Raw genomic sequence first — 24,044 nt, forward strand, 5'->3', positions numbered from 1 at the left:
ATTCCCCTAACAGTTCTAAAGCTTCGTACAGTTTTAAGCGACCATGAGCTGTCACGTAGGCCGCAATGATGACATTTCCAAAGGGGTCAGCTTCTACAAAGTCCAGATCTTCTTCGTAATTGACTAAGATCAAATCCTTGCGAACTATGTCCAGGTTTTTCATGAATTTGGTTTTGTCGTGAATAAACTGGAAGTAGCGGGAAGGTTCTGTCAAATACTCCGTCTTGGGTAAACACGACCGTTGTGCCATTTTACCCCACAAGCAATTTAACATCACTTTGGCAAACGATCGCCTGCCTTCGTTTTTCTCGATGTGACCTAAAGTAATGCCTTCTTGTGCCCAGTATTTCTCTTTGATTTTAATTTGGTCTTCGGGAGTGTGACACCAGGAAGGATAGCCACTGGCTTCTTGCTTCAGTTTCAAAAAGGCATCCACGTAGTCGGCGAAAATGCCTTTCTGCGTGGGGTCATCCTTGTGGTATTGTTGTGTCCTATGAAAGTGACAAATTTCGTACACTTTCGTATCCCATGTCCAGAGCTTTGAACAATTCTACGCTGACCCACGTCCCCGTCAAGGCGTGTTCTTCCTGGGTGTTCTGACTTGGCTGGTCTTGGTTGCACGTTTCGACACAAGTACGGCACAAAGGAAACATCAGTTTGTCTTGATAATGGTGACGTAACACGGGATGGTACAAGGCGGTGGGAGGCAAAGTTTTACATTTGATCAAGCCTTCGTATTGTCGAATGTTTTTCAGGTCGATGTGTTCCGTTAACAATTGTGGGTGCCCTGCAGGAAAGCGACAATATTTGCACACGTAGGGATACAGCGAACACACGTCCAAGTATTTGATTTCCTCTGCTTTCTCTTCGTCGGCTTGGTACAGCAAACAGGTGGCATTGGTCCTTCCTCCGTACAAACTATCCCTCAGATTCAGGGGGTCCATGAACTGGTAACTTTCCACGGTGCGTTTAAATTCGGGATCGGTTTTCAAACGGTGATCGTATTCGTGTTCCCACATTTCCACCACTTGGTATCCTTGCTGTTCTAACTTAAGGCGTCTCTGACAAGTGGCCTGGTACAAGTCTTCCATGGTTCGTTGTAGAAACTGATTTTTAGTGCCACGGTCAGGGTAACAGACGGGACATCCGTGAAATAAGCAACCGTTAAACTCGTACACGATCTTGGGGTTTTCTAAGTCCCAGCCATCGACCGAATGCGTTCCGATGGTCTTCTCGCCTCCTCCGTTGCGGGCATGCTAAATCCATTTGTCTTCCTTGTCGCACAAGTAATGTAACCAACGTAGGGCTTTGACCGAGTATTGACGTTTGACATAGTTGGTCTTTTGAGGACTGATGACAGCCACGGTCTTTTCAGGCATGAATCGTTGTCGGTAGACTAAGGAACACGCTTCGGCAATGGTGCAAGCTTCTCTCAAATAATCGACTCCTCCGTGTTCCATGAACAGTTCTCGAAATTTTCCACAGCAAACGCCGTAAAATGTCCACGTCGGAACGACAATACTTTAGCATTTCTTCCTGAAAGTCAAAAGGGTCTGAGGCGTGAGCCTGGTACCAAGAGTAGAAAGCTTCTCGTTGTTTGGTACGCATGTTGTCAGGGTCGTAATAGTGAGCCTCATGCAAATGGGGTAGAACGGCGTGTTGATTGGCTTCTGTACTGAAAAAGTGTGGAATGTACCCTTTAGCCATTTCCGTCATTCCAAACATTTCAGGCATTTGACTCAAAGGCATGGCCAAATAGCTCATCGAATCTTTAAACTGTACTTGTCCCACTTGCATGAAAATGATTTTGTCTCCGTTCAAAGTGACTTTAGGACGCTCGGTGCCTTGTTCCGTATAGTAGCTCAAAAGAAACTGTCCATCGTATCCGGAGGAATTGTGAGCCATCACCGTGGCATGACGATGACAATCTCCGTAACGTTCGATGTCCTCTTGGCTCCACGTCTTGTCGATGGGGTCCAAGACCCATTGTGCGAAATCGGCTAGTGTGTTCGGTCCCCAAAGATTTTTTCACGCCCTCCAGGAATCTTACTGCAGTGAGGGCAATGACTGAAGATAGGTTCTTGAATGCACCTTTCGCACGCTCGATGAGCCACGCAGAAGTTAGGAATGTGAATACCAGTCTGTTGCATTCATTCAAACTCGAAAAAGATGAAATTGCCTTTCTTTTTGTTACCATCCTCTTTCTCTTGCTGGGGTTGGTGTTTTTGCATGTAGCACTGATGTTCCAAGTCCACGATTTGGTGACAAATGTGACATATTTTCTTTCCTCGACATACGTGTGCCTTGGCAGTATTGGTAGATATGCCTTGTCCACACGTGGGGCACAATCTCAGGAGTTGACAAGCACATTTCTGCTGTGAACCTTGCGTCTTCAAATGTTGTTGGTAACAGGTAGGGCTGACAAACGTGCGCAGACAAGCAGGACAATGCACTCGTTCTTGTCCTTCGTCCAGACAGGGTTGAGAGGCCAAACATCCTGAGTATTTCGATCCACAATGTTTGTGTTGTTCTCGATTTTTATAGCCATAGTCACATTTTTCACAGTAATAACTGTATCCCAGGAATGCAGTGATACTGGTAATGGCATCGAAATGGTCATTGTGATGATAAAGGTGAATGTATTTTCCATCCTTAAAATCTTGGCATCGAAACAACAAAGGCCCGCGCACTTCTTGACGGTGCACTTTCAAGGTGTAGAGTGGAGCTAGGATATCTTGCAATTTTTGCATCTCAGGAATGCCACAGGATGTGTCTTTGGACAGGCCAGCTTGTTGCAACAGGAGTTCTGCTTCGTTTCGTTGTTTGGCTCGGTCCGATTGTTAAACAGTTTTCCAGGCTCTTTTCCATTCTGCCGTGTCGTTCTTGTTGGCATAGGTTCGTCCCACCACGATGGCTCGGGCTAAGCACGTCTGGTCTTGAGGGTTGTTAATTTGGATGATACTCTTTTTGGTGCTGCGAAGACCGTTCACCAATAAGACCTTTTTGAACTGTCCGGTCCCTTGAGGAGGAGAAACGTGGGTCATGTCCAGTGTGGCTTTTCCATCGGTGATGTCAAACTGGTCATTAGATTGTTGTACGTGTTGAATCTTGTCCATGACTTTGGAAGCGGTCAGTTCTGCAGGGCTCCTAAACCCAATCCAAACAGGGGATTTCAAGCCGTCGTGTTGTATGCAAAATCTCAAGCGATCGTTTTCTTTGGGTTGACATTGTCGCTTGAGTGTGGTGAGCAAAGAATCCCACATCTCGGTGATGAACCCTTCTGCTTTCTCTAACCGTACTTCGGACTTGAAATCTTTAAACTTCACCGTGTATTTGTAAGCCGTGGTTCTAAATTTTCTAGAGGGACGCTTTTCCGTCTCTTGAATGGAATAGTACTTTTCAGGGTTGACTAAGGGTGGTGAACTTTGTTTAGAGGAAAACTCTCTGGGTTTGGATTCTGGTTCACTCATGTCCTCTTCAAAATCGCTGTCATGAATTTGTGCCAAGACTTCAGCCCTGGTACGAGGCGATAGATCACGTTTCTGCCTCTTAATTTCTTCTTGAATGAATTGGATCGTTTCATCTTGATAGCAAAACGTCAAATGACTAAAATTTAAACACCATGGGTTACTTTATAGTCATGACAGACCATCGTATATAAAGGGTGTGTGTCTTGTCCTTCCACTATTCATTTCACTCTCAAACCGAGCACAACGATGGAAGAGACTACACAAATCGAACGTTTCATCAGAGCGTTGCGAGGGGTCATTAGAAAATTTTCTTCAGACCAGTCGTCGGACTACTCTCCTTCCTTTCGAGATAAAAGTCAAGATACTTGCTATATCTGTCAAAAGAAAGGGCATTGGTCTTCAGAGTGTCCAGAACGTCAAAAAAGCAAACCAGGGGCTAAAAGAGACAAAAATCAAGATACCTGTTATTATTGTCAAGAAAAAGGACATTGGTCTCCAGATTGCCCAAAGAAACAACAGGAGCAAGAAGAAGAGGAGAGTGATGGAGAAGAAGAAGAGGAGGAAGAAAGCAGACAGGTGAAGAAAAAGAAACAGGAGAAGAAAAGAAGAAGGGAAGAAAGTGAGGATGAAGAGGAGGAAAAGACTGTGACGGTGAAGAAATTCAAAAAACAGTGAGAGTGAACAAAGAGACAGAAGAAGTCTATGAACTTTTTAAAGTGCTATGTTGTGAATTGTGAATTGGATTGTAAATATTTATAAAAGAATAAATTAGGTATAAAAGGTAAGTGTCTTTGGGTTTTGATTTTAAAATAAGAACCTACACTCAAACACTCTATCATTCACACGTACTATAGGGGTAAAATGGGGCTTTTTTGAGTTTGAATGGATGTTGGCAATTGAAAGATTATCTCTTTTCAAGAGACATGGGTGGCCCTGAAAGGGGCCTTTTTTGGTATATGGGTGAGTTTAAACAATCAACTTTAACTGCCTTAAGCCTTTGCCACGGCCAAGGCCTACTTCTGGACTGTGTAATGTTGATGATGATGATGATGATTTGGTTGAAATCACTAAGGGTGGTACGGTAGGCTTAGTCACAGGGTTGGAGTGTTTAGCTCGGGAAGGTCGTATTCTCTTCGGTCGTAATAAAGAAGTCTGATACTTCTTAACTCCGCTAAAATATCCAACAGTACCCTGACCGTTTGACTTTCACACCCTTGTTTCTTTGCTGCTGCTTCTTGTTGTTGTTGTTTTTTTCTTACCTCTTCTTGTTGTTGTTGCTGTAGGAGAAAAGCTTGTTCTGCTTCCTTTTGATGTTGTATAAATTTCTCCAATTCTTCTTTCTGTTTCTGGCTAAAATTCTCCACGTGCGGTAATGAAGGAGAAGGTGGCGAAGGTTCCGGAACAAATTCTTGCGAGGTAAGAAAATCCACAAAATCCCAATTCACCTCTTCTAAAAGTAAGTCCGGGTTCCCTTGGGTAGTCTCCACGGCTGGTGCACCCCAATTTATCGTTTTCTGAGTTTCCGTCATGTTGAGAAACTGTAGCATGGATTGACTGCGCACAGGCGCTAGCGAATCTATATAAGGAATGTGACGTCACAGACTGCTCTCTTCGGATTGGACGTGGGCTGACTGAATTTTGTAACGCGTGTTTGGATTGGTCAATGAACTCAATCCGTTTCAATCCTTCCTCTCCCTATAAATAAGCGCAGTTCACTGCATTCCTTCACCTGTTCTCAGTATCCAACATGTGGACCACAGTGGAATCATCAACTCTTGTATCTTCCATGATGTTCCGGACGTACATACCGATGTATGTCCGATCCAAGTGGACTATTGTCCATAGGACATAAATCAGCCTATGGATACGAAGGATTTACGTGGAGAGGCAAGGATGCCTAAATAGGGTTCTCATTTACGGCCCTGAAATCAGACGTAGTTTGAGGACAAGAAGAAGACCAATGCGGTGCTCTCTGTGTTAACAGTAGGGTATGTTAACATAAAACCAAAGGCCCTTTTCAAGGCCACTCATAGGTCTGGAAAAGACCTTGACTTTCATGCCTAGCCCTTTTTTAAAAATAAAAAAATAGAGACCCTCCCTGTTTAAATTTTCCCATGTTCAATTTCCATAGACCCTTAAGGTCGGGACCGTATTAAAATAGGGTCCCGACCCTGTTCCATTTCCCCTTGACGCTAAACAGGCCCACGATTTATTCCCATGTTCAATTCCCCTTGACGCCAAAGTGCCGGGCCTGTATCTCCCATGTTCAATTCCCCTTGACGCCAAAGTGCCGGGCCTGTATCTCTCATGTTAAATTCCCCTTGACGCCAAAGTGCCGGGCTAGTATTCCTATGTTAAATTTACATAGGCGCCAAAGTGCCGGGACCATGTTTTTAATGGTAAGTCCCCTTGACGCAGAAACGCCCCTATTCACTACTATCAACATCATCAGTCAAACGTGCTGACTCAGCTCGGATAGTTAATCTTGGCACTCTGTAATAATTTGCTAGGTGATTTCTGTAGTGTTTAATTCATTTAAACAATGCGAAAGATCGTAACTCACTAACTATGTTGCTGTTAATCTAACCAGTTTAACAGTCGGTTTAGCAACAGCGTCATTTCTGTTTAATTTTGCACTGCAATGTACAGAGATATAACCTATATTCCTAATTTTTCCAATCGTATCTATTTGAATCAGATATCTATTAAACCAGTGACGAGATACTTCCAAACTGTATTTTGATGGCACATCTATATGTCCACTTTTGTATTCGTGTATTGAAATAACACCTCTAATATGTCGTTTTGAGGGTGTCTTGCACTGTCACAAGCTTTTCTGTTCTTAACTCCTTCAGGCAGATCCATATATGGGCTTCCCCTGTGCAGATAATTGAAATATTTAGTACTGTCAAACACTAATTTCGCCCTTTCACATTTTTCCTGTGTTACATATATCTGATTTAATTAATATTTATTTTAATTTAATTATTTGTAAGTTTTAATTTTGTAATTTTATTATATGCTATTATAATGTAAATTTATTCACTGGAGATGATATTTTTCTAGAAAATCAGTTGACCTAAATCATTCTTTCGTAAACAACAGTTGTTGATCTAAATCCCGACCTTGTTTCAGAATTTGTAGCAACCTTCGTAAACAAGTTCTATTTTATTTTAAAATGATTGATTTTCGTCAGGGTCATTTTTGGTGTACGTGAAATAAACACGATCACTTGACACCCCCCCCCCCCCAGATTTCCCAATTCCGGATTTTACATTGCTGCGCATTTGTTAGTTTTAATAGAGATGCGTAGAGGGAGATTTCTGTGTTTTGGGCTTTTACACTGACGTCAAGTTATTTTGTTGTAGCCAGATTTTGAGTTATAATTTTCTTCAGATCAGTTGGATTTCAAAAGGATTAATTCTTTTTTCTCTGGAAATATTTGGAGGAGTGCTCACACAGAAAATTTGGAAAGACATTGCTTACAAATTTAATTTAGATTTCCAACACCGGAGTGCCATTATTTGTATTTCTACAAGGAACTGTATATAAGCACAGTACTGATTACAGCATACGTCGTCGTCATCCATCTTGGATTTTCCATCAGGATTCGAACTTGAAATTATTAGAACATTTATTACTAGGACTTCTGCAATTTAATTCGTGCATTATTTTTGGATTTGATTCTTGAAACCGTAAGTTCTTCTCCTTTTTTCATTTTTACAGAATTTTTCCAAGGAAATAAATTATTTGCTAAATTTTTAAAAGCTTGTTGTTTCACTCTTTCTATGTTACTGTTTATTCGAGCCTAAACACTAACACACGCGTTCGGCTTGGTATGGAAAATTTCGTTAAACCGTCAGTGGCAATACAAATTTCACCTTTGCTATATAAGTTCAAAGGACTTAATCTGTGGCAATGTTATCTTCATTTAATCTGGTTTATTTAGTTAGATGTGCCTTGCACGAGCTCTGCCATTGGCTTCCACACGTCTTAACATTAAATCTAACGGTTCCTTCACAGTATCAAAGTCTCCAATATCTTGAATTATCTCAAGAAAAGTAGAGTACATTTGGAATATTCTAGAAAATCTTTATCGTTGCCACATGCACTAGTTTAACTTTTGTTTTGAATGAATGTCTAAATCAGTTCGTGACGATTTTGTTAAAGTGAGATTTTTTGGACGTACTGTTTTTTATTTATTTCCGAAATATATTGAAGCAGCATAATATTTTTCCTCAATTGCTTTTGAATCGGTAAGCCAAGGATCGAAGCATTGATCAGATTGAATTAACAAGAAATTTTTTGATATATATTTCTCAGATATTAAAGTATTTTGCAAACATTTCAATTCATTTTGCATTGTCGTTTTGGATGGAGGCGAGATCATTAACACAAATGAGTTACACCGTGTCCTAAATCACACATGCTCTCTGCATCTGCTGTTGACATAGTATTTATATTGACTTTCTACTAGCATTCATATTATCCATTTTGAATATGCATTTTACAGATGGATTTGCAACATATCATTGGATCATTCCACTAGGTGACCAGAGCTTCCAACACGTTAGGAAGTTTAGTAGGGTTGTGAATAGGTTAATAATTCTTTTCTTATTTTACTTGGTGCGCGAAAATAATCGTACTATTTACAGAAACTTCAAGTAGTTAAGAACTTTCATACTTACCATAGGCTTTTTACTTTGGGTAAGAAATGTCGATATGCAGAACAAGACTATAGAAGACTCTTTGATATTTCTGATTGATGCAAAATAAGTATATAGTTAATTAAATGCTTAAAATAAGACCAATGAAACGTTACCTATCTTCATGGGATTTTTTAGCAATGAACGCACCACAAGTTTTTCACTCATCTCATCTTGTCGTGCCTCTATGTTTGAAACAGCACTTCGTATCCCAACGGAGCCAGAGGAACCGATATCAATATTGCCATGTGTTCTGTGTGTATCTAAAACCTTCGTGGTGGCTGATTCGTTCAATTTGCAACCATCATTATTGTTGTCCACACGATTTACTAACACCCGTATTCGTTCTTCTGCCTTTTGCAATCTGTGCTCTAGATCCTGCATATTCGCCAATCGTTGTTCAGTCTCGTCAAGACGTTCTTTAAGCACATCAATCTCTTGGACTTTTCTATCGAATTCGCGATCACGTTTTTCTAAATCACGAATTTTCTTCAAAAGTACCGAAACAATTCCACCATCCTGGTCATGGATGAATTTCTCATCTGCCGCTCCAAGATATATTGCTTGGAAGAAAGCACCAAAAAGGATCAAACTTTGCATCCTGTCACAAACTGTGGCAAGCAGAACGTTTGTCTTGCACTACATGTATGTCTGTCACATGATTCATTTATTTCGGCAGGTATTCGCTTGATAAGATTACACATGTCATTCGTCGATTCGCCTTCGAGTTTAAATTAAGTTAACCTTGACACTGTCCATTGTGCAAAGACATTCGTGCCAAATTATATAGATGCAAAAAACTACCTTAGCTACCTACAACGTACCGCCCAACATACGCACGCACGCACGCATGCACCAACACATACATACATACATACATACATACATAGGATTTCATTGCAGGTGGGGTTTCGTATTTTCAGAGTCATGGTCGGAGTTACATGTTTGTAAAACAGACTTTAAATGGCAGAACAATAAAGGGATATTACAATGAATTGTATAAGTAAGTGAAGAAGACAATATATCTTTGAGATTTGTTTTTAAATGACCGATTATGAAAGTATTAAGACTACATATATATTAACTTATGTGTCAACGCTACAAATCTCAGCACTTAGCAGATAATATTTTATGAATTACGTCTGATGCAAGTGTTATGTAGTACGGAAATCGTATATGATTCAGTGACATTGCCTATGATTATATATTGGTCTACTGAGACTATTACATATGCAATTGTCTACTCATGTCGCGTTTGCTAGTCAAGCCCAGACCACTATTTAATGACTGCGAAAGAAATGATGGAAGCTAAAATATTACCAAAGTCGAAGCGATTAGGTAAAATTATTTTTTGCCAAGGTAATAAATTTTGTCAAACTATACAACTAGCTGGGCACCCTTTTCAAAAGGTTTTAAAAGCTCCAATCTTGAAATACAACTGACAAATAAGTTTCAGATCGGTTTCTTAATAACCTTATTTTTCATTGTCCAAAGTTGTTTAGAAACAATTATCAGAGTAATTATCTACCCTACTGGATATCCTCTGTTTCTTGTACTGGTATATATTGAATAAACATCAGTTATGCCAGGCAGATGAGATGACAGGAAGGGCAACATATTCCTTCATCTGATTCAGTTGTAGCAAAACATGACGTTTGAATTTTGATTCATTGTTCAATCTACAAAATTTTTAAAGTTATCAAAATTGTGTTGTTATGTATAAGTGTTTTGTAACTCCTGGTACATGATTTTAACTAATTTTGATAACTCCTGGTACATGATTTTAACTAATTTTGATAACTTTTATACATGGCTGTAATGTGTACACAAAACCTTTATTTCGGTGTGCCCACATGACTTGAATATGTTAAGATCATAATATTGCATAGGATATGATCTATAAATAGATATTTACGTAAGTATTGACAATTATTAATAATAATAATCTTAATAATAAGACTCACTTGGCGCTTAACGCTTAAACTGTCAGTGGATGCTGGGGTTTTGACGTTTCTAAAATAATTCTTTAACTTTCCAATGGTTCGGCTAGGTCACATGAATAGGCCGAAACGACGAAATATGTGTAGTGTATTCTGTCAGATGGGACCTATTGCGAAATACAGTGGCAATATACAGTGTATATAAGGAGAACATAATGCAGTTTCATTCCGATTTAGAAGTCATTCACACTTATAGTGTTCATGTTGTAAGTCTGCACACGTGATTTGTATTGAACATACATTATTCGAAAGGAAATATCATTTGTTCGGAATGTTCAGTGGTAATGCAAAGTGCTCATTATTTGGACTAAAATATTATTCTGTTATAAATTATTTGAAGGAATTCTGAACAACGCCATCTTGACAACGTCACTTTTCTTGAAGGACCAGTACATTTCCGGTTTTGAAATTTATAAGAAACTTTTTATTCATTTAAGACTTTAATGGACCTTTATAAGGACTAGTTTTGATTCACTTTATAATACTTTATTTTTCTGCCTCTCACATTTTCATTTGATAATTAAACAGTCTGTCAAATTTTACAAAACTTGATGGTTTTCTATTTTCTTTTACATACTTTGTGATCATAGTCTTAACAAGATAAACACTTTAATGTTTGGGAATCCGTACAATTGTATGGCCACAAAATAGAAAAGTATTCTAAATTTAGGTCTTGTAAAGTTTGGTGCTCTCTCAAAACGTTAAGCAAACGATAACAATTTCCACAGTCGAAGTGTCTGAAGTACAACATGACATTACATTATACACATTTTATTAGAGAGATTACTTAAACATGCATTCAGATATTTTAACTAGATGACAATGTAGGCCATAGCCAAACGTAAGACTTCATTGCATTTTGAAGATTAATATCAGCATTGCTAAGACATTTCGATATTTATTAGGCCTAGGAAAGGTCTTGATATTATATATATATATATATATATATATATATATATATATATATATATATATATATATATATATATATATATATATATATATATATATATATGTATGTATATATGTATATATATATATATATATATATATATATATATATATATATATATATATAGTGTGTGTGTGTATGTGCGTGTGTTTGTGTTTGTGTGTGTGTGCGTGAGAGAGAGAGAGAGAGAGAGAGAGAGAGAGAGAGAGAAAGGGAGAGATCTGGATTTTTAACGTAGATTTAATACCTTTTACCGCTACGATGTCTGCAGCGAGGCAGTTGTAGTGATGTCTAGCACTGGGGCATCATGCCGCAGACAAGTAAGATCTTGTACGACCCAGTCACATTATCCTGACACCAGGCTTACTATTCCTAGCACTAAACTCTTAATTCTGAACGCCAAGCTAAGCATCTGCTAGAACTATTTTTATAAGTCTTTAAAATAACTCGGCCGTGTTCTCCCGTATCCGCTCTAACCACTTAAGCCACCCGAGCGGTCTATATAGGATGTTGATTGGCTTAAAATATAAGGAGGTATTAATCTTAATCAATTAATGAAGCTTATTTAGTCTTAACAGTGTTTTACTTAAAAGCGCTTGACTTTTTCATTGCTAAGGTTTTCAATGCGATCTATTAAATGTTTTTACTCACCATGTTTTATTAATTGCATTTGTTAGTATTGATTTTATTAGAATCATTAGTTCGTATACTGAATGAAAAAAAAGTGTAAAATTATATAATATCTTCGTTAAACACGAATGTACCAGAGAAAAGACATCAATGGAAAATTTAACCAGTCACTTACCCGTGTAACATAGATCACAGCTACCTAATATAGATAAATAATGCCTAGAAAACTTTCTTGACAGTCGGTCTACTCCAAGCAAGTTGTGGTTTCTGCACGTCTTCTCCAAACCAAACTTCACTATTTTCTCATAAGTCTGATTTATTTTTTAAAAATCTGCTTTTCATCACCTATGACCATTTTATTCACGGTCTTGGTCACTGAATTCATACTTGGCTAAAGGCGTTGTCTGGCGATTTCAAGCCAGTCCTAATTTTTTGATTAGCCGTCTAAAATTGCTGGAACCAACTTGCACAAACCTTTTTGAGTCTCAAATCAGCCACTGTATTATTGCATGTGATAACATAAATATCTGGTATCTTAGTCAATTTCCCGACTAAAATAGAAGTGTGTTTAACATCACCAACATTTTTAATTTACTCCAAGCAGTAGCACATCTTTTAAAAATCATAAATTTGTAGTGTTTCTGTAACTTACTACTTTGGGTCTAAGATATGCACAGGGTTATTTGCAACGGGTTGTACAAGTCAACCGTTTTTCATTCCTCGCACAGGGATAATTATGACTGTAAAAATTGTCTTATAATTCTTGGTGAGTGTGCATGCTCGCGCATGTGTCTGTGTGTGTGTGTGTGTTGTGGGTACTTGTATGCATGTGTGTGTGTATGGATGTGGAGAGAGAAAGGTGGAGAGCTGGAGAGAGAGAGAGAGAGAGAGAGAGAGAGGGTAAAGGCCAAAGCTGTTAGTGCAAGCCAAAGGTGCTAACAAATCTAATTTTTAAACAAAAGTTTATGACGTAAAGACTTGTGCAAACCCAAACGTATCGGGCACTCAAATTTAACTTCTGTTAAAAGTAATGTTAAATGTTTTAATACGCTACATGTTGTACAAATACGTCTTAACCGTAACATTTTGTGGAAGTCATACAAATTTGTCGCTTTTGGGGTTGACCCGCCCAGAAAAAAAATTGTCTTACAAAGTCCATACATTTGCGAGTAAAGGTGTATTACAAATATGATATCAAAGTGATTGAATTGCATTTGTAAAATATGTTAAATTAATTTAGTTAAATACATATAAAACTATCTTCGCGAGCCAAAACGGTTAGAAAAATATCAGTCAGACTTCAAATTATGTTATTCAACTGTGAATCAGATATTTTGAAACAAAAAATGTATATCTCTCGGTTCTTGTCAATATACCTGGATGGCATATTGCGACATATCTAAAGCATCCAAACATATCTTGCAAAGAGGTTTGATATACAAACATTCGTACAAATTGGACATGGACAGGATTTCGAGTAATGGCTTAAACATTATTTATGTAGTAAAAAACAATGTATTTCATTTAATTTATGCAAATCTTTCTTAATACAAATTAATGCTGAATTACACCGAAAATCAACCTTTATATATGTTTATGTCATTTAAGAATATTTCAGTTTTTCGTAAGTTTTAGCGTTCAATTATAGGTTTATTGTTGTGCAAAGGATTAATAAAATGATTCAACTTCCTTGTCAAAACCTATGCATCAAATCATAAGTATTATTCCCGCCAGTACAAATCAAATATTGAACAAGTGAATTTGTATAGTTGCTTAAACATTTTAAGAATGAAAAACTCTCTTCTGAATATTTCATACGAAGGTTTATTTCTTTTGAACCAGTACATTTAATGCCGATCGATAGGCCAAATAACGCTATAAATATGTCCTACGTATGTACTTACAACATGCAGGAAACCTGCAGACATACACGCTTGAAGTAACATCGGTAAATGACAGTGATCTACACATGTTGGAAAAGAACAATTCTGTTACTGAGCAACGAGCGTACTGCAAAACCAGGATGCTTGATGGTTACTCTCCAAATGATATAACTTGGATATGGTTTACAGTTGCAATTATCTGATGTCCTACACTTTGAAACTGGGTTCGTCTTTCTAAAGATGGTCACCAATCAATTGCAGATAAATCATACTCTGGAAAATCGTTGTCTGTGAGTGATGAGCGGGAATCGTCTGCTTTTTATGGAATAACGAAGATGCTAGCTACATTGCGGACGATATTTTTATTGTCACCTGCACTGATTCATCAACCCTTTTTAACATATTGAAGTCTCATTTCAAGCACAGAAAATTTTGTGGAACATGGGTCTTGTGTTTTGTGTTGCCTGATCAACAACATCCTCGTGCTGAAATGACCAAACAGGTACCAATCAAATATGAATAGAGTGACCCAGATGTTTAAAAGAGATTGTTACAGGTGATGAATCATGGGTCAGCTTTGTTTTGGAACGGACTCCAGGGAAAATAATAACGTTTCCTTTAGAGAAAATGAGCAAAAATCACAAATTGATCGACGAAGTTTGATTATCAATAGAATTTTATACGCGGTATATTTTTTTCGCGATCAATCAGGTACTTTGCTTGTGTTGCTGAACATTTTTACATTTCCAGTGTGGTTCCAAAAGATGTCAAACACGACAGAATCACCCGTCCGCGCACCTGTCTACTCCTTGACATAGCACAAGTGCAACCATCAGGAGTCGTGATATACATCCCTTGATTTCGCTCTAAGTGATTTTTGGCTGCATCCGATTATCAAAGATTTGCTGAGGGGCAGCGACTTAAAAGTCGGCAAGCAGTTGGAAGTGCAGTTTGCACCTGTGAGTGGGAATACCTTAGGAACCCCGCGTAATTTTACAGGACACGGAGTTCTTAATTTTTTCCCGCAGTGTACATTTTAATCTTTAATTACAGTCAGCATGATTCGGCTTTCTGTGACCACAAGTTAATATTAGTTAGTTTGATACCTTTCGCGCTCGTTCTGAATACATAAGTATCATATATGTTCTTATAAGCAATCAAAGATGATTTCACGAGAAATAATTTCCGTCCTTATATCATTATTATATTTGCTTGTTTTATTTTTTCTTGTTTTAGCGGAAGTGGGTGACACGAATAATGAAAAAGATAGCTGCCCATAAAGCAACGTTCATTCATTATCCGGTCCTGGTTATAATGCGGGACCAGCAGCATTTGAAAGTTACGTACAATGTAGGAAAACGTGCAATGAAAGAGAAAACGAGTATAATCAAGGAGGTAATAATTCAACATAATAATTCTACACTTAACTTCACGCTCGACCAGATCATTTTGGTCAGGGCCAGTCATGGCTCCAAAATCCACCATGGTAAGTTTGGATCTTTTACTTTTTGTACGATCTGATTATTGGTCAACAGAACATCAGCTTAATGAAAGTAGGTCACTGTGACCTACATTTCACATTTCAATGACTTTGGTCAAATTTTTAATTAGGACATTTTCTCAAGCCATATTGTCGATTGTAAGTATTTGCCTCTTGGTCAGTATTAATATACCCTGTTAAAATTATAATCACTGTCACCAACATCTTGCTCTTCAGTGACTTCCATTATATTTTTGCGTTTATTACACTTTCAAGTCAATTTCACAAAGTTTTTCGTTGAAACCCTGTCCAATGGTAAATCTTTTGATGCGATTCACGCAATATGTGGTCTTATCGCGCTAATACCAGCCTATATAAATTAATCGCGTGGCAGCGTATATAAGCCTATATAAGCCTATATAAATCAATCGTGTGGCAGCATGTATAAGCCTATATAAGCCTATACCAGCCTATATAAATCAATCGTTTTGCAGTTGCAGCATATATAAGCATATATAAGCCTATACCAGCCTATATAAATCAATCGTTTTGCAGTTGCAGCATATATAAGCATATATAAGCCTATATAAACCTCTACCAGCCTATGTAAATCAATCGCATGGCAGTATATATAAGCCTATATAAGCCTATACCAGCCTATATAAATCAATCGTGTGGCAGCATAAGCGTACTACACGAAGTGCGGTCTCCAACGTAGTCACGTCAGGCTGAGGTGAATGACAAAATCACTGAGCCCGAGTCCCTCAAGAATAACTTTGACACAGTCAATATTTTATTACTTTTATATGTTCAACTTCTTATTAGTAGAAACGAAAACGAAACGACTATATTACTGAGAGGTTTAAACTAAATAACCATGCCGCTGAATGATTTCATACATAGAAACGACGTTGTATTACACCTTTCAAACATGTTGCATATCGGTTCTGAATTATACATATACGCACTTGATATCAGCAACCATTTTCACATATTCATCGTAGCCGAACGTTTGTACGTACCGTTGCAACGCACACGGTGTTCAGCCTCTGCCTTTTGTATCAAAAGCGTTGATGTATCAGACTGATTGATTTTCACATTTTAGAGGAAAACCAAAATCCAAACAGCACAAAACTTTGCTCAACAAAACAATGCGCAACCAACGATCAGTTGCCTTAATTTATTTGGACTAAATAACAGTCAGGCTAGGAAATATGTTGCTAATTTCAAGTAGATCCGATTCTGTTCAAAAGAATGAAATGACCACACTAAATGAGGCTGAACAAGACTCAAATGTTTAGACATGCACCAGGTGGTTTCATTATGGTGGCTTCATTTTACTTATATTCGACCTATTAGCTGGCTTTCCTGAATAAGGAATAGCAGTATCGAAAACAATTTAGATGGAGGATTACATACTTTTTCCATACTGTGGTTATCTTCTTGGCATGACTCAGTAATGCCTTTCGTGACTCAGAAATGCCTTTTCCTGACTCAGTAATGCCTTTTCGTGACACAGCGTTTTGCATAATTTACTTATTATATCGTCGCCTTCATAATATATTTATTTGGTTTATCCTTTGTTTTGTCAATCTGTCTAAGGATTCTACTGGTTAAGAAGCTTATGGGAAAGATAAAGTGATTGTGGTTTTTTTTATTATAGATATACATAACATATCTTACTTCAGTGTTAGTTCCATATGAAATTTATGAAAATATTTCAATGATAATATATCCCAGAGCTGTTTGTAGAGCGTTGTATGTTGTATTATTCAACGATACTCATACAATTCAGTCCACATTGCAGGTTTCTACATACTGTGTATCACATAGCTTTGAAGACTCTGTAACATTGTCTAGCAACATACTACTTAACTTTGCATAACTTTAGAACAATATTTTCTCACTTTGTTTGGTCCAGTGCCACTCGGTGATGAACGAAATTATAACATAACTGTATAACACTAGTTAGAGTTAGGTAATTGAAGAAATTCTATATCGGTTGAATAGTATGTGTTTTCGTATACAGTCAAAAGAGTTGCAACATTATGAAGATCAGAAAAGATCAACCATTCTAATCTCAAAGTCTTTAATGGACTTAAATTTAGCTACTTAGAGGTTTTGCGCACTTAAACTTCTTCAAACGCCTCACACAAATTCATTTTCTGTCGTACTCAGTATGTCCGCTCGTCAGTGGTTTCAAACATGATATTTCAGACACGGCTCACGTGAACATGTGAGAAAGCTTGTCAGTGGGTTCCCTTGAGTCTGTGATTCTTCCCGGGTGTTCCCTCCTCCAGATATACTGGCTGCCATGTATAGCCCGTCAAATAAATTACATTTAACCCATAAAACCACACAAAAATAGAACGCTTTGATTTTCAGATTCAGACGAAAGACGGGTTGAACTATATTACTTAGCAAAGGAAATAAATCACGTCGAAGAAACAGCAATCCTTGAAACACCTGTCAAATTGATAATATTTAGACAGTACAAACAGCCTTCCTGTTAACATCTAGAAGAAAGAAAAGCATCAACGTTAAAGTGTAGGAAGGTAGCTTGGTATGAGCTAAAGGATCTAAGGAAAGCTATTTTTCCAAATTAGTGAATATATATCTTCCTAACTTTCACCTACTTTCAAAAAAATGTGAAACTGTGCAACAACTGTTGGGTTACTTTTAGAGAATAAGCAAATATTACAAAAGCAACAAAATAATAATTAAAACATTGAAAGCAGACAATATATGAATTGTGTAAGTACGAAACAAGTTGTTTCAGATGCTGTGGAATTCAATTGTTTAGAAAGAATTTAAGTGACAAACTCAATGACTTGAATTCATTCAATTTAGGAGACAGAAACGACTATATTAAGAAAAACTATTCTTATTAAATATATTCCTTCATAATAAAAAAACAACTGTTGCGACTCTTTGGTCTTAAACTAAGTAACAAAAAAAAGCAAAATCAATATGTACAGCAAAATTCAACAAACCATTTTATTTACCTAGAATTCAATCTGAAAGTTTAAAAGGAGCTGACTGTATTGTGAATTAAATTCCAAATAATCCTAAATGTTAGGCTATATTACAAGCACGAAAATACATAATATTCTGAATGAAGACAAATAGTCTTAAAGGTGATGATGTAATAATAGTCTTGAATGAACTGATATACCAATAGTCTTGATGTACCACAACGATATAATCCGGACTGTCTTTGAAGTACTGAATAATCCCGAAGTAGTGTTTTAGTCCCAAAATTCGATGAGAACTTTTTAGTTCCATGGAATAAGTTAAATAAATAATTCCTCTCAAAGCATAACTGAATACAGTTAAAAGGAACTCCACTTTCTGATAATAATATAATAATTAATAATTGTTTACCTGGTCTCCTTTATATACAGCATGTCACTAGAACCTAGATACAAAATTATTTCCCGGATGTGGGTCATTTTCAAATGAAAATTCATCAAATATTCTCAACATGTTTGCGTCCAGAACAATAAGTATATGGTCGTAATCAAGGCTTGGTCTTGATCTAAAATTAAAGTAATATCTCTGCAAAATTACAATAATCAGGTAGAACCAGAACTCTATCCTCAATCATGGACGAAGCATACCATATAAATTAAATATGCACATCACAAAGCTAAAATCTAAGTATCAGCTCTGTAAAGGCATCTAGCAGCATAGCATAAAGGTACTCGTCAAAATTAAAGAAATACAAACAGAAGAGTTACAATAAAACGAATATTATTTTTTTAAAACTAAATACAACTTCCAAACAGTATGGATGTTTACCAATATTATGCATAGCGCACATACTCCCTTAACTATCGAGTCCAACTGTAAAACAACATAGATTTTCCGCAGCTTAAGGCGCAGGCAGATCATAATTTGTGTTGCTTGTTCTATTGAACACGTTTAACAAACTGCATAGACTCAGATATACCGATTACACGATGGCAGATCCGGGTCTGTGCAGATTGCAGTTGGACCAAACTTAAAAGCGAGTATGTACGACAGTTGCGGCTTAAAACGTGTAATAACCTGAAGAATAAACTAATAACCTGAGAGATTGTGTAAATAAAGGTAGTGTTCATGATATACCAAGAAAACGATAGTGTACGAAGGAAGAGAATTTGTCCTTGATATAAGGAGTTTTCATCATAGCTGAGAACATGCGGATGGATAGCCCCTTGATATAGAGTTAAACGTTTATTGCGTTCATCGGTTCGACGTTTCTTCTGTGAGGACATCTGAGTTTAATTGCCTCTGCCAAATTAAGATTTACTATGTATTCCAAAGGCATTGTTATAATTAAGTTCCTCTCTAACTATGAGGTGCCGTAGGGGACAAAATCTGGTCCTATCAGAACGTTGCCGTTGAAATTTTAATGTCGTATGTCCAGAATTCCAATTTCACGTGTTGTATCAAAAATGCTTGTCCTTAAAGATCCATTTTCTAGGTCGAGATTTTAGATTGTATCTGATGAAATAAACCGGAGTGGTTTAAAGTTGTATTTTATATGTCGAGGTTTTAGATTGTGTCGTTTGAATTACACGTCGGTGGTTGAAATTTCAATATCATACGTCGAGAATTCCTCATTTACGTATTGGTTCAAAGAGTTTATGTTGAAAGTTCCATTTCGCATGTTGAGTATTTAGATTTAATTACAGAGCAATGATTGAAAATTCGATGTCCAGTGTCGAGTTTTTAGATTGTATCTTCTGAATTACACGGTAGTTGTTGAAATTTTAATGTCATATGTCGAGAGTTTCAATTTAACATGTTGAATTGATTGTGCTGAAAGCTCCATTTCGTATGCTGAGTTTTTAAATTGTATCTGTTGAATTACACAGCGGTGATTGGCCATTTTATTGTGCTCGTCAGAATTGTTATTTTTATTATGGTGAATGATGTGTTCGTGTTAAACGTAACTACCAATGTCCACTTGAACAATTCAGAATAATATCGAGTATTAGGATACATCATTCGTGTATTCAATTATGAGGCGCCATTACATTTCACGCATTTACAGTTTGAAAGATACAATTCACAGGTCGAGAATTACTATGAATTTCTTCGCTAGAGGTCGCTCTAGTGAACGGACCGCGTTATTTTTAAACAAGGAGGCTGCTTCTCGTTGTTGTGAAATTCAACAGATGAAATCGAAATAGTCAACATATGAAATGGAACTTTCATCACAAACAATTACATACAACGTGTGAATTAGGGATTCTCGACATATTATATTGAAATTTCAACCACCGCTGTGTAATTCAAAATATACACTATAAAACGTTGACATAGGAATAGAACTTTAAACCACCACTGTATAATTCAACATATAAAATCTCGATCTAAAAAATGGAACATGAAATTTGATCCCACACGTGATGTTGGATTTCTCGACATACGATATCGAAATTTCATTTGCAGCTTTCTCATTGGACCAGCTTTTGTCCGCTACGGCGCCTTATATCTAACAACGTTTGAATGGCTATAGTGTTTGATTTGATTTTGTGTAGTCAGGCTTACAAAGTGTCCTCATTGTACCTGTTTGTCACATTACGCGCCAAACTATTTTTAAAATGGCGATCGTTTAATTGACAAAGGCGTAACAACGAATGCACTAGGTAACATACCTGTTTGTCACATGACGCGCCAAACTATTTTAAAAATGGCGATCGTTTAATTGACAAAGGCGTAACAACGAATGCACTAGGTAACATTCCTGTTTGTCACATGACGCGCCAAACTATTTTAAAAATGGCGATCGTTTAATTGACAAAGGCGTAACAACGAATGCACTAGGTAACATACCTGTTTGTCACATGACGCGCCAAACTATTTTAAAAATGGCGATCGTTTAATTGACAAAGACGTAACAACGAATGCACTAGGTAACATACCTGTTTGTCACATGACGCGCCAAACTATTTTAAAAATGGCGATCGTTTAATTGACAAAGGCGTAACAACGAATGCACTAGGTAACATACCTGTTTGTCACATGACGCGCCAAACTATTTTAAAAATGGCGATCGTTTAATTGACAAAGGCGTAACAACGAATGCACTAGGTAGCATACCTGTTTGTCACATGACGCGCCAAACTATTTTAAAAATGGCGATTGTTTAATTGACAAAGGCGTGACAACGAATGCACTAGGTAACATAAGCATAATAATCAAGTATCATTGATCGTGTGTAAAGAACAGGGGCTTAACAAATTGTCAGTTAATGAAAGCTTTCATATCGCATTCATAACCACTGTTTTGTAATCATGGGTTACCTGTACAATGTCATTAAAGTAGGAAATTAAATATTTGTGTTCTGTTTTTTTTTGTTTTGAATACATAATTTATAAATAACAGTTAGATATCGTTCTAGGCATGTGAGTTGAATTAGTACACTTCCAAGTAAAGATCTCTCATGATTTGTTTGGATTCTGACTGTTTGTGAAAATGGCGGAAAATTTGCAATTCACAAAACGATTACCTTGATGTTTCGAAACAAAGATAGGCTAACGTTTCTTACTTGTGCAAACATGGATGAGTCCGAAAAGTCGAACCTTTGGTTATCTGCAATTTTAAAATTCCACGTTATTTTAAACACGTGAAGTCATTTCCTGTTGATTATCGGGCAAACAACCGTGCGTGGATGATACCATAAATAGTTAGTGTTGGTCTCGATCTCAGATTTAAAAAAAAGGAATAGATATGTCTATTGATAATTTCTTCTCATCCAAATAAATAAATAAATACATAAATATAAGATCGACTATTATTGAAAAAGAACTGAACAGTAAAGCCATTTTTAGGATTCACCGGATGTTAAATACATACGTATGCTGTCACATTCGTCGGTTGGTAAATCTTACTGGTTTATCTTTTCGTTTTCTTCCTACGATAGCATATACAATACATACACAAAATGTATTTCGCTTGAAAATTTGATTACCATTGCATTTAAGTCCTCACAGAAATCAAACCAGGATAAATCGTTTATTTCATATATGCCCAGTGTCATAAATATGGATAAGCACATAAACATTCTGAAAATTAAACGATGAGTTTGGATATACGGTCAGAAGTTATAGGGGATACCTTAGCCTCAATGGAAATCCCAGTCAAAAAGGTCGTGGGAACGTTTAGCGTCAAGATTTATCAGACCTCCTGGGAACGTTTAGCGTCAAGGGGAATTGAACATGGGAAATATTGGGTCTGTATAGCGAGAAGGGAAAGTTTGGTTGTTGTATAGGGACAAAAGGAATGGAACAGGTGACGTGACGTCACAGTACTGGACATTGGTAACAATGTAGCAAGGCATTGACCTGAATACGCGCTATTATAGGGAGAAACAAACAGAGATATAGACATAGGCATATACATATACAACACACAGACGTAGATTGATGAACATCAAACGCATATATGGCAAAGAGAATAAATATCTTTTCGAGGCAGATGAGTGGCCCTGAAAAGGGCTTTTGGGTTTCTTCTTCTTGTTCTTCTAGTTTCGTGTTTTCCTCCACCATGTTCTTAGTTTTGTTAATGATGTTGTCTTTTTATTTTTTCATTTTTTCCTCCTCCTGTTTTTCTTTCTCCTCTTCCTTTTTCTCCCTCCTCTCATTATTCTCTTCGTTTTCTATCTTTTCATTCCATTCCCTCATTCTTCTTCTATCCTCTTCATTCTCCTTTTACTCTTTTTCTTCTTTAATCATTTCCTTTAACATGGCCTTTGAGTTTCTTAGATTATTGATTTCCATCTTGATTCCATGGGGGCTATAAGAATAAAAATCGTCATCCAGTTTGACTAACAATTCTTCGATCATTCCCAAATTATCCAGAACGTCTTGCAGCTTCTTCATTTTACTTGCCATCTTGGTTTATTCAGTATTGAATGACGCATTTTTTGATTGATTGATCATTTGGATTAACAACGTGTGTGCCCATTCGGGTATGTGCGTCGGTTTTATGCCTGCACCTTAGGCTTCTAATTATTCATGAGGGAAGGAATTAGTGCCACATCCCCAAGGCGTTAATGTGCTCAGAGAGTACTGTTAATTTAGCCTCAGGTCGTAGGACAGTAAGTCCCTAACGATCTGAATGTAGGGCTTTCGTGAGTGGGAATAGACCCAACAGACTCATGTTAAAATAAGTATTTTTCAGTCTGTCTACTGAGCTAGATGTCTACCGATGCAGCATGTGAGACACGTTGCGACTGGTGGCAACTGTGACGTCACATCGGGACACCTAGGTTTAGACGGGTGGAAATGGTTCCATATCTCCATCGTGGTACAGGACAACCGGGAGAGGCAAGGGAAAAGAGGTACGAGGCAGCAGGCGCCTACAAACAGAGCCCTGAAGCGCCAGCCCATACTTAGTAAAATCTGGTCCAGTTATTTTAATGGACAATAAGAGTACCAATAATGCGTAAGCCACCTGTGCAATTAGATAAATAAACTGAGTCCAAAATGTTTCAAAACTGATTCATTAATAAAGTTGGAATTAAGTGTACATACAATAAACTAATTGAACCTAATCAGTAAAGTCAAAATGACTTATGTTTAGTTTGTATAATGAAAATTGGAGAATAAAAAATTTGATGATGGTAACAAAATGGACCAAATTGGTATATTAAAATAAAAATATAATCAAAACGGTTTTCGAGCCAAAATGAAAACCGTATACATTCAAGCAATATGATATGGCCATAAATCTTGCTTCTCCTGTTTCTGATGCTCCGGTATTCAACGGCTACTCATATACGTTTCTCTGGTGACAACTCAACACTGACTCGTGATAGCCTCGTGTTTGGTGCCTTTCCATTAAACTCCAATGGTGCTGCGTTATTTCATCAGGCAGCCTGGTTCTTTCTTTCTGCTTTACTGCCAGTCTCTTTATGGTGGGGTCTCAC

General features: G+C 37.2%; 1 protein-coding gene across 1 annotated transcript in view; it reads right to left on the reverse strand.

Annotated features, from left to right (window-relative positions):
• The window catches only part of LOC149793148 (uncharacterized), a 42,993-nt gene extending 34,192 nt beyond the window's left edge, over positions 1 to 8,801 (reverse strand). Inside the window, exon 1 of the mRNA XM_089966303.1 lies at positions 8,293 to 8,801. Within this exon, the coding sequence (XP_089822429.1) occupies positions 8,293 to 8,776 (484 nt within the window). The 5' untranslated portion in view covers positions 8,777 to 8,801. The remainder of the gene's footprint in view (positions 1 to 8,292) is intronic.
• Positions 8,802 to 24,044: the final 15,243 nt, after the last annotated feature.

This window comes from Sinohyriopsis cumingii, chromosome 8 (assembly GCF_028554795.1).
Source record: "Sinohyriopsis cumingii isolate HCF-2022 chromosome 8, ASM2855479v2, whole genome shotgun sequence".
Lineage (NCBI taxonomy): Eukaryota > Metazoa > Mollusca > Bivalvia > Unionida > Unionidae > Sinohyriopsis > Sinohyriopsis cumingii.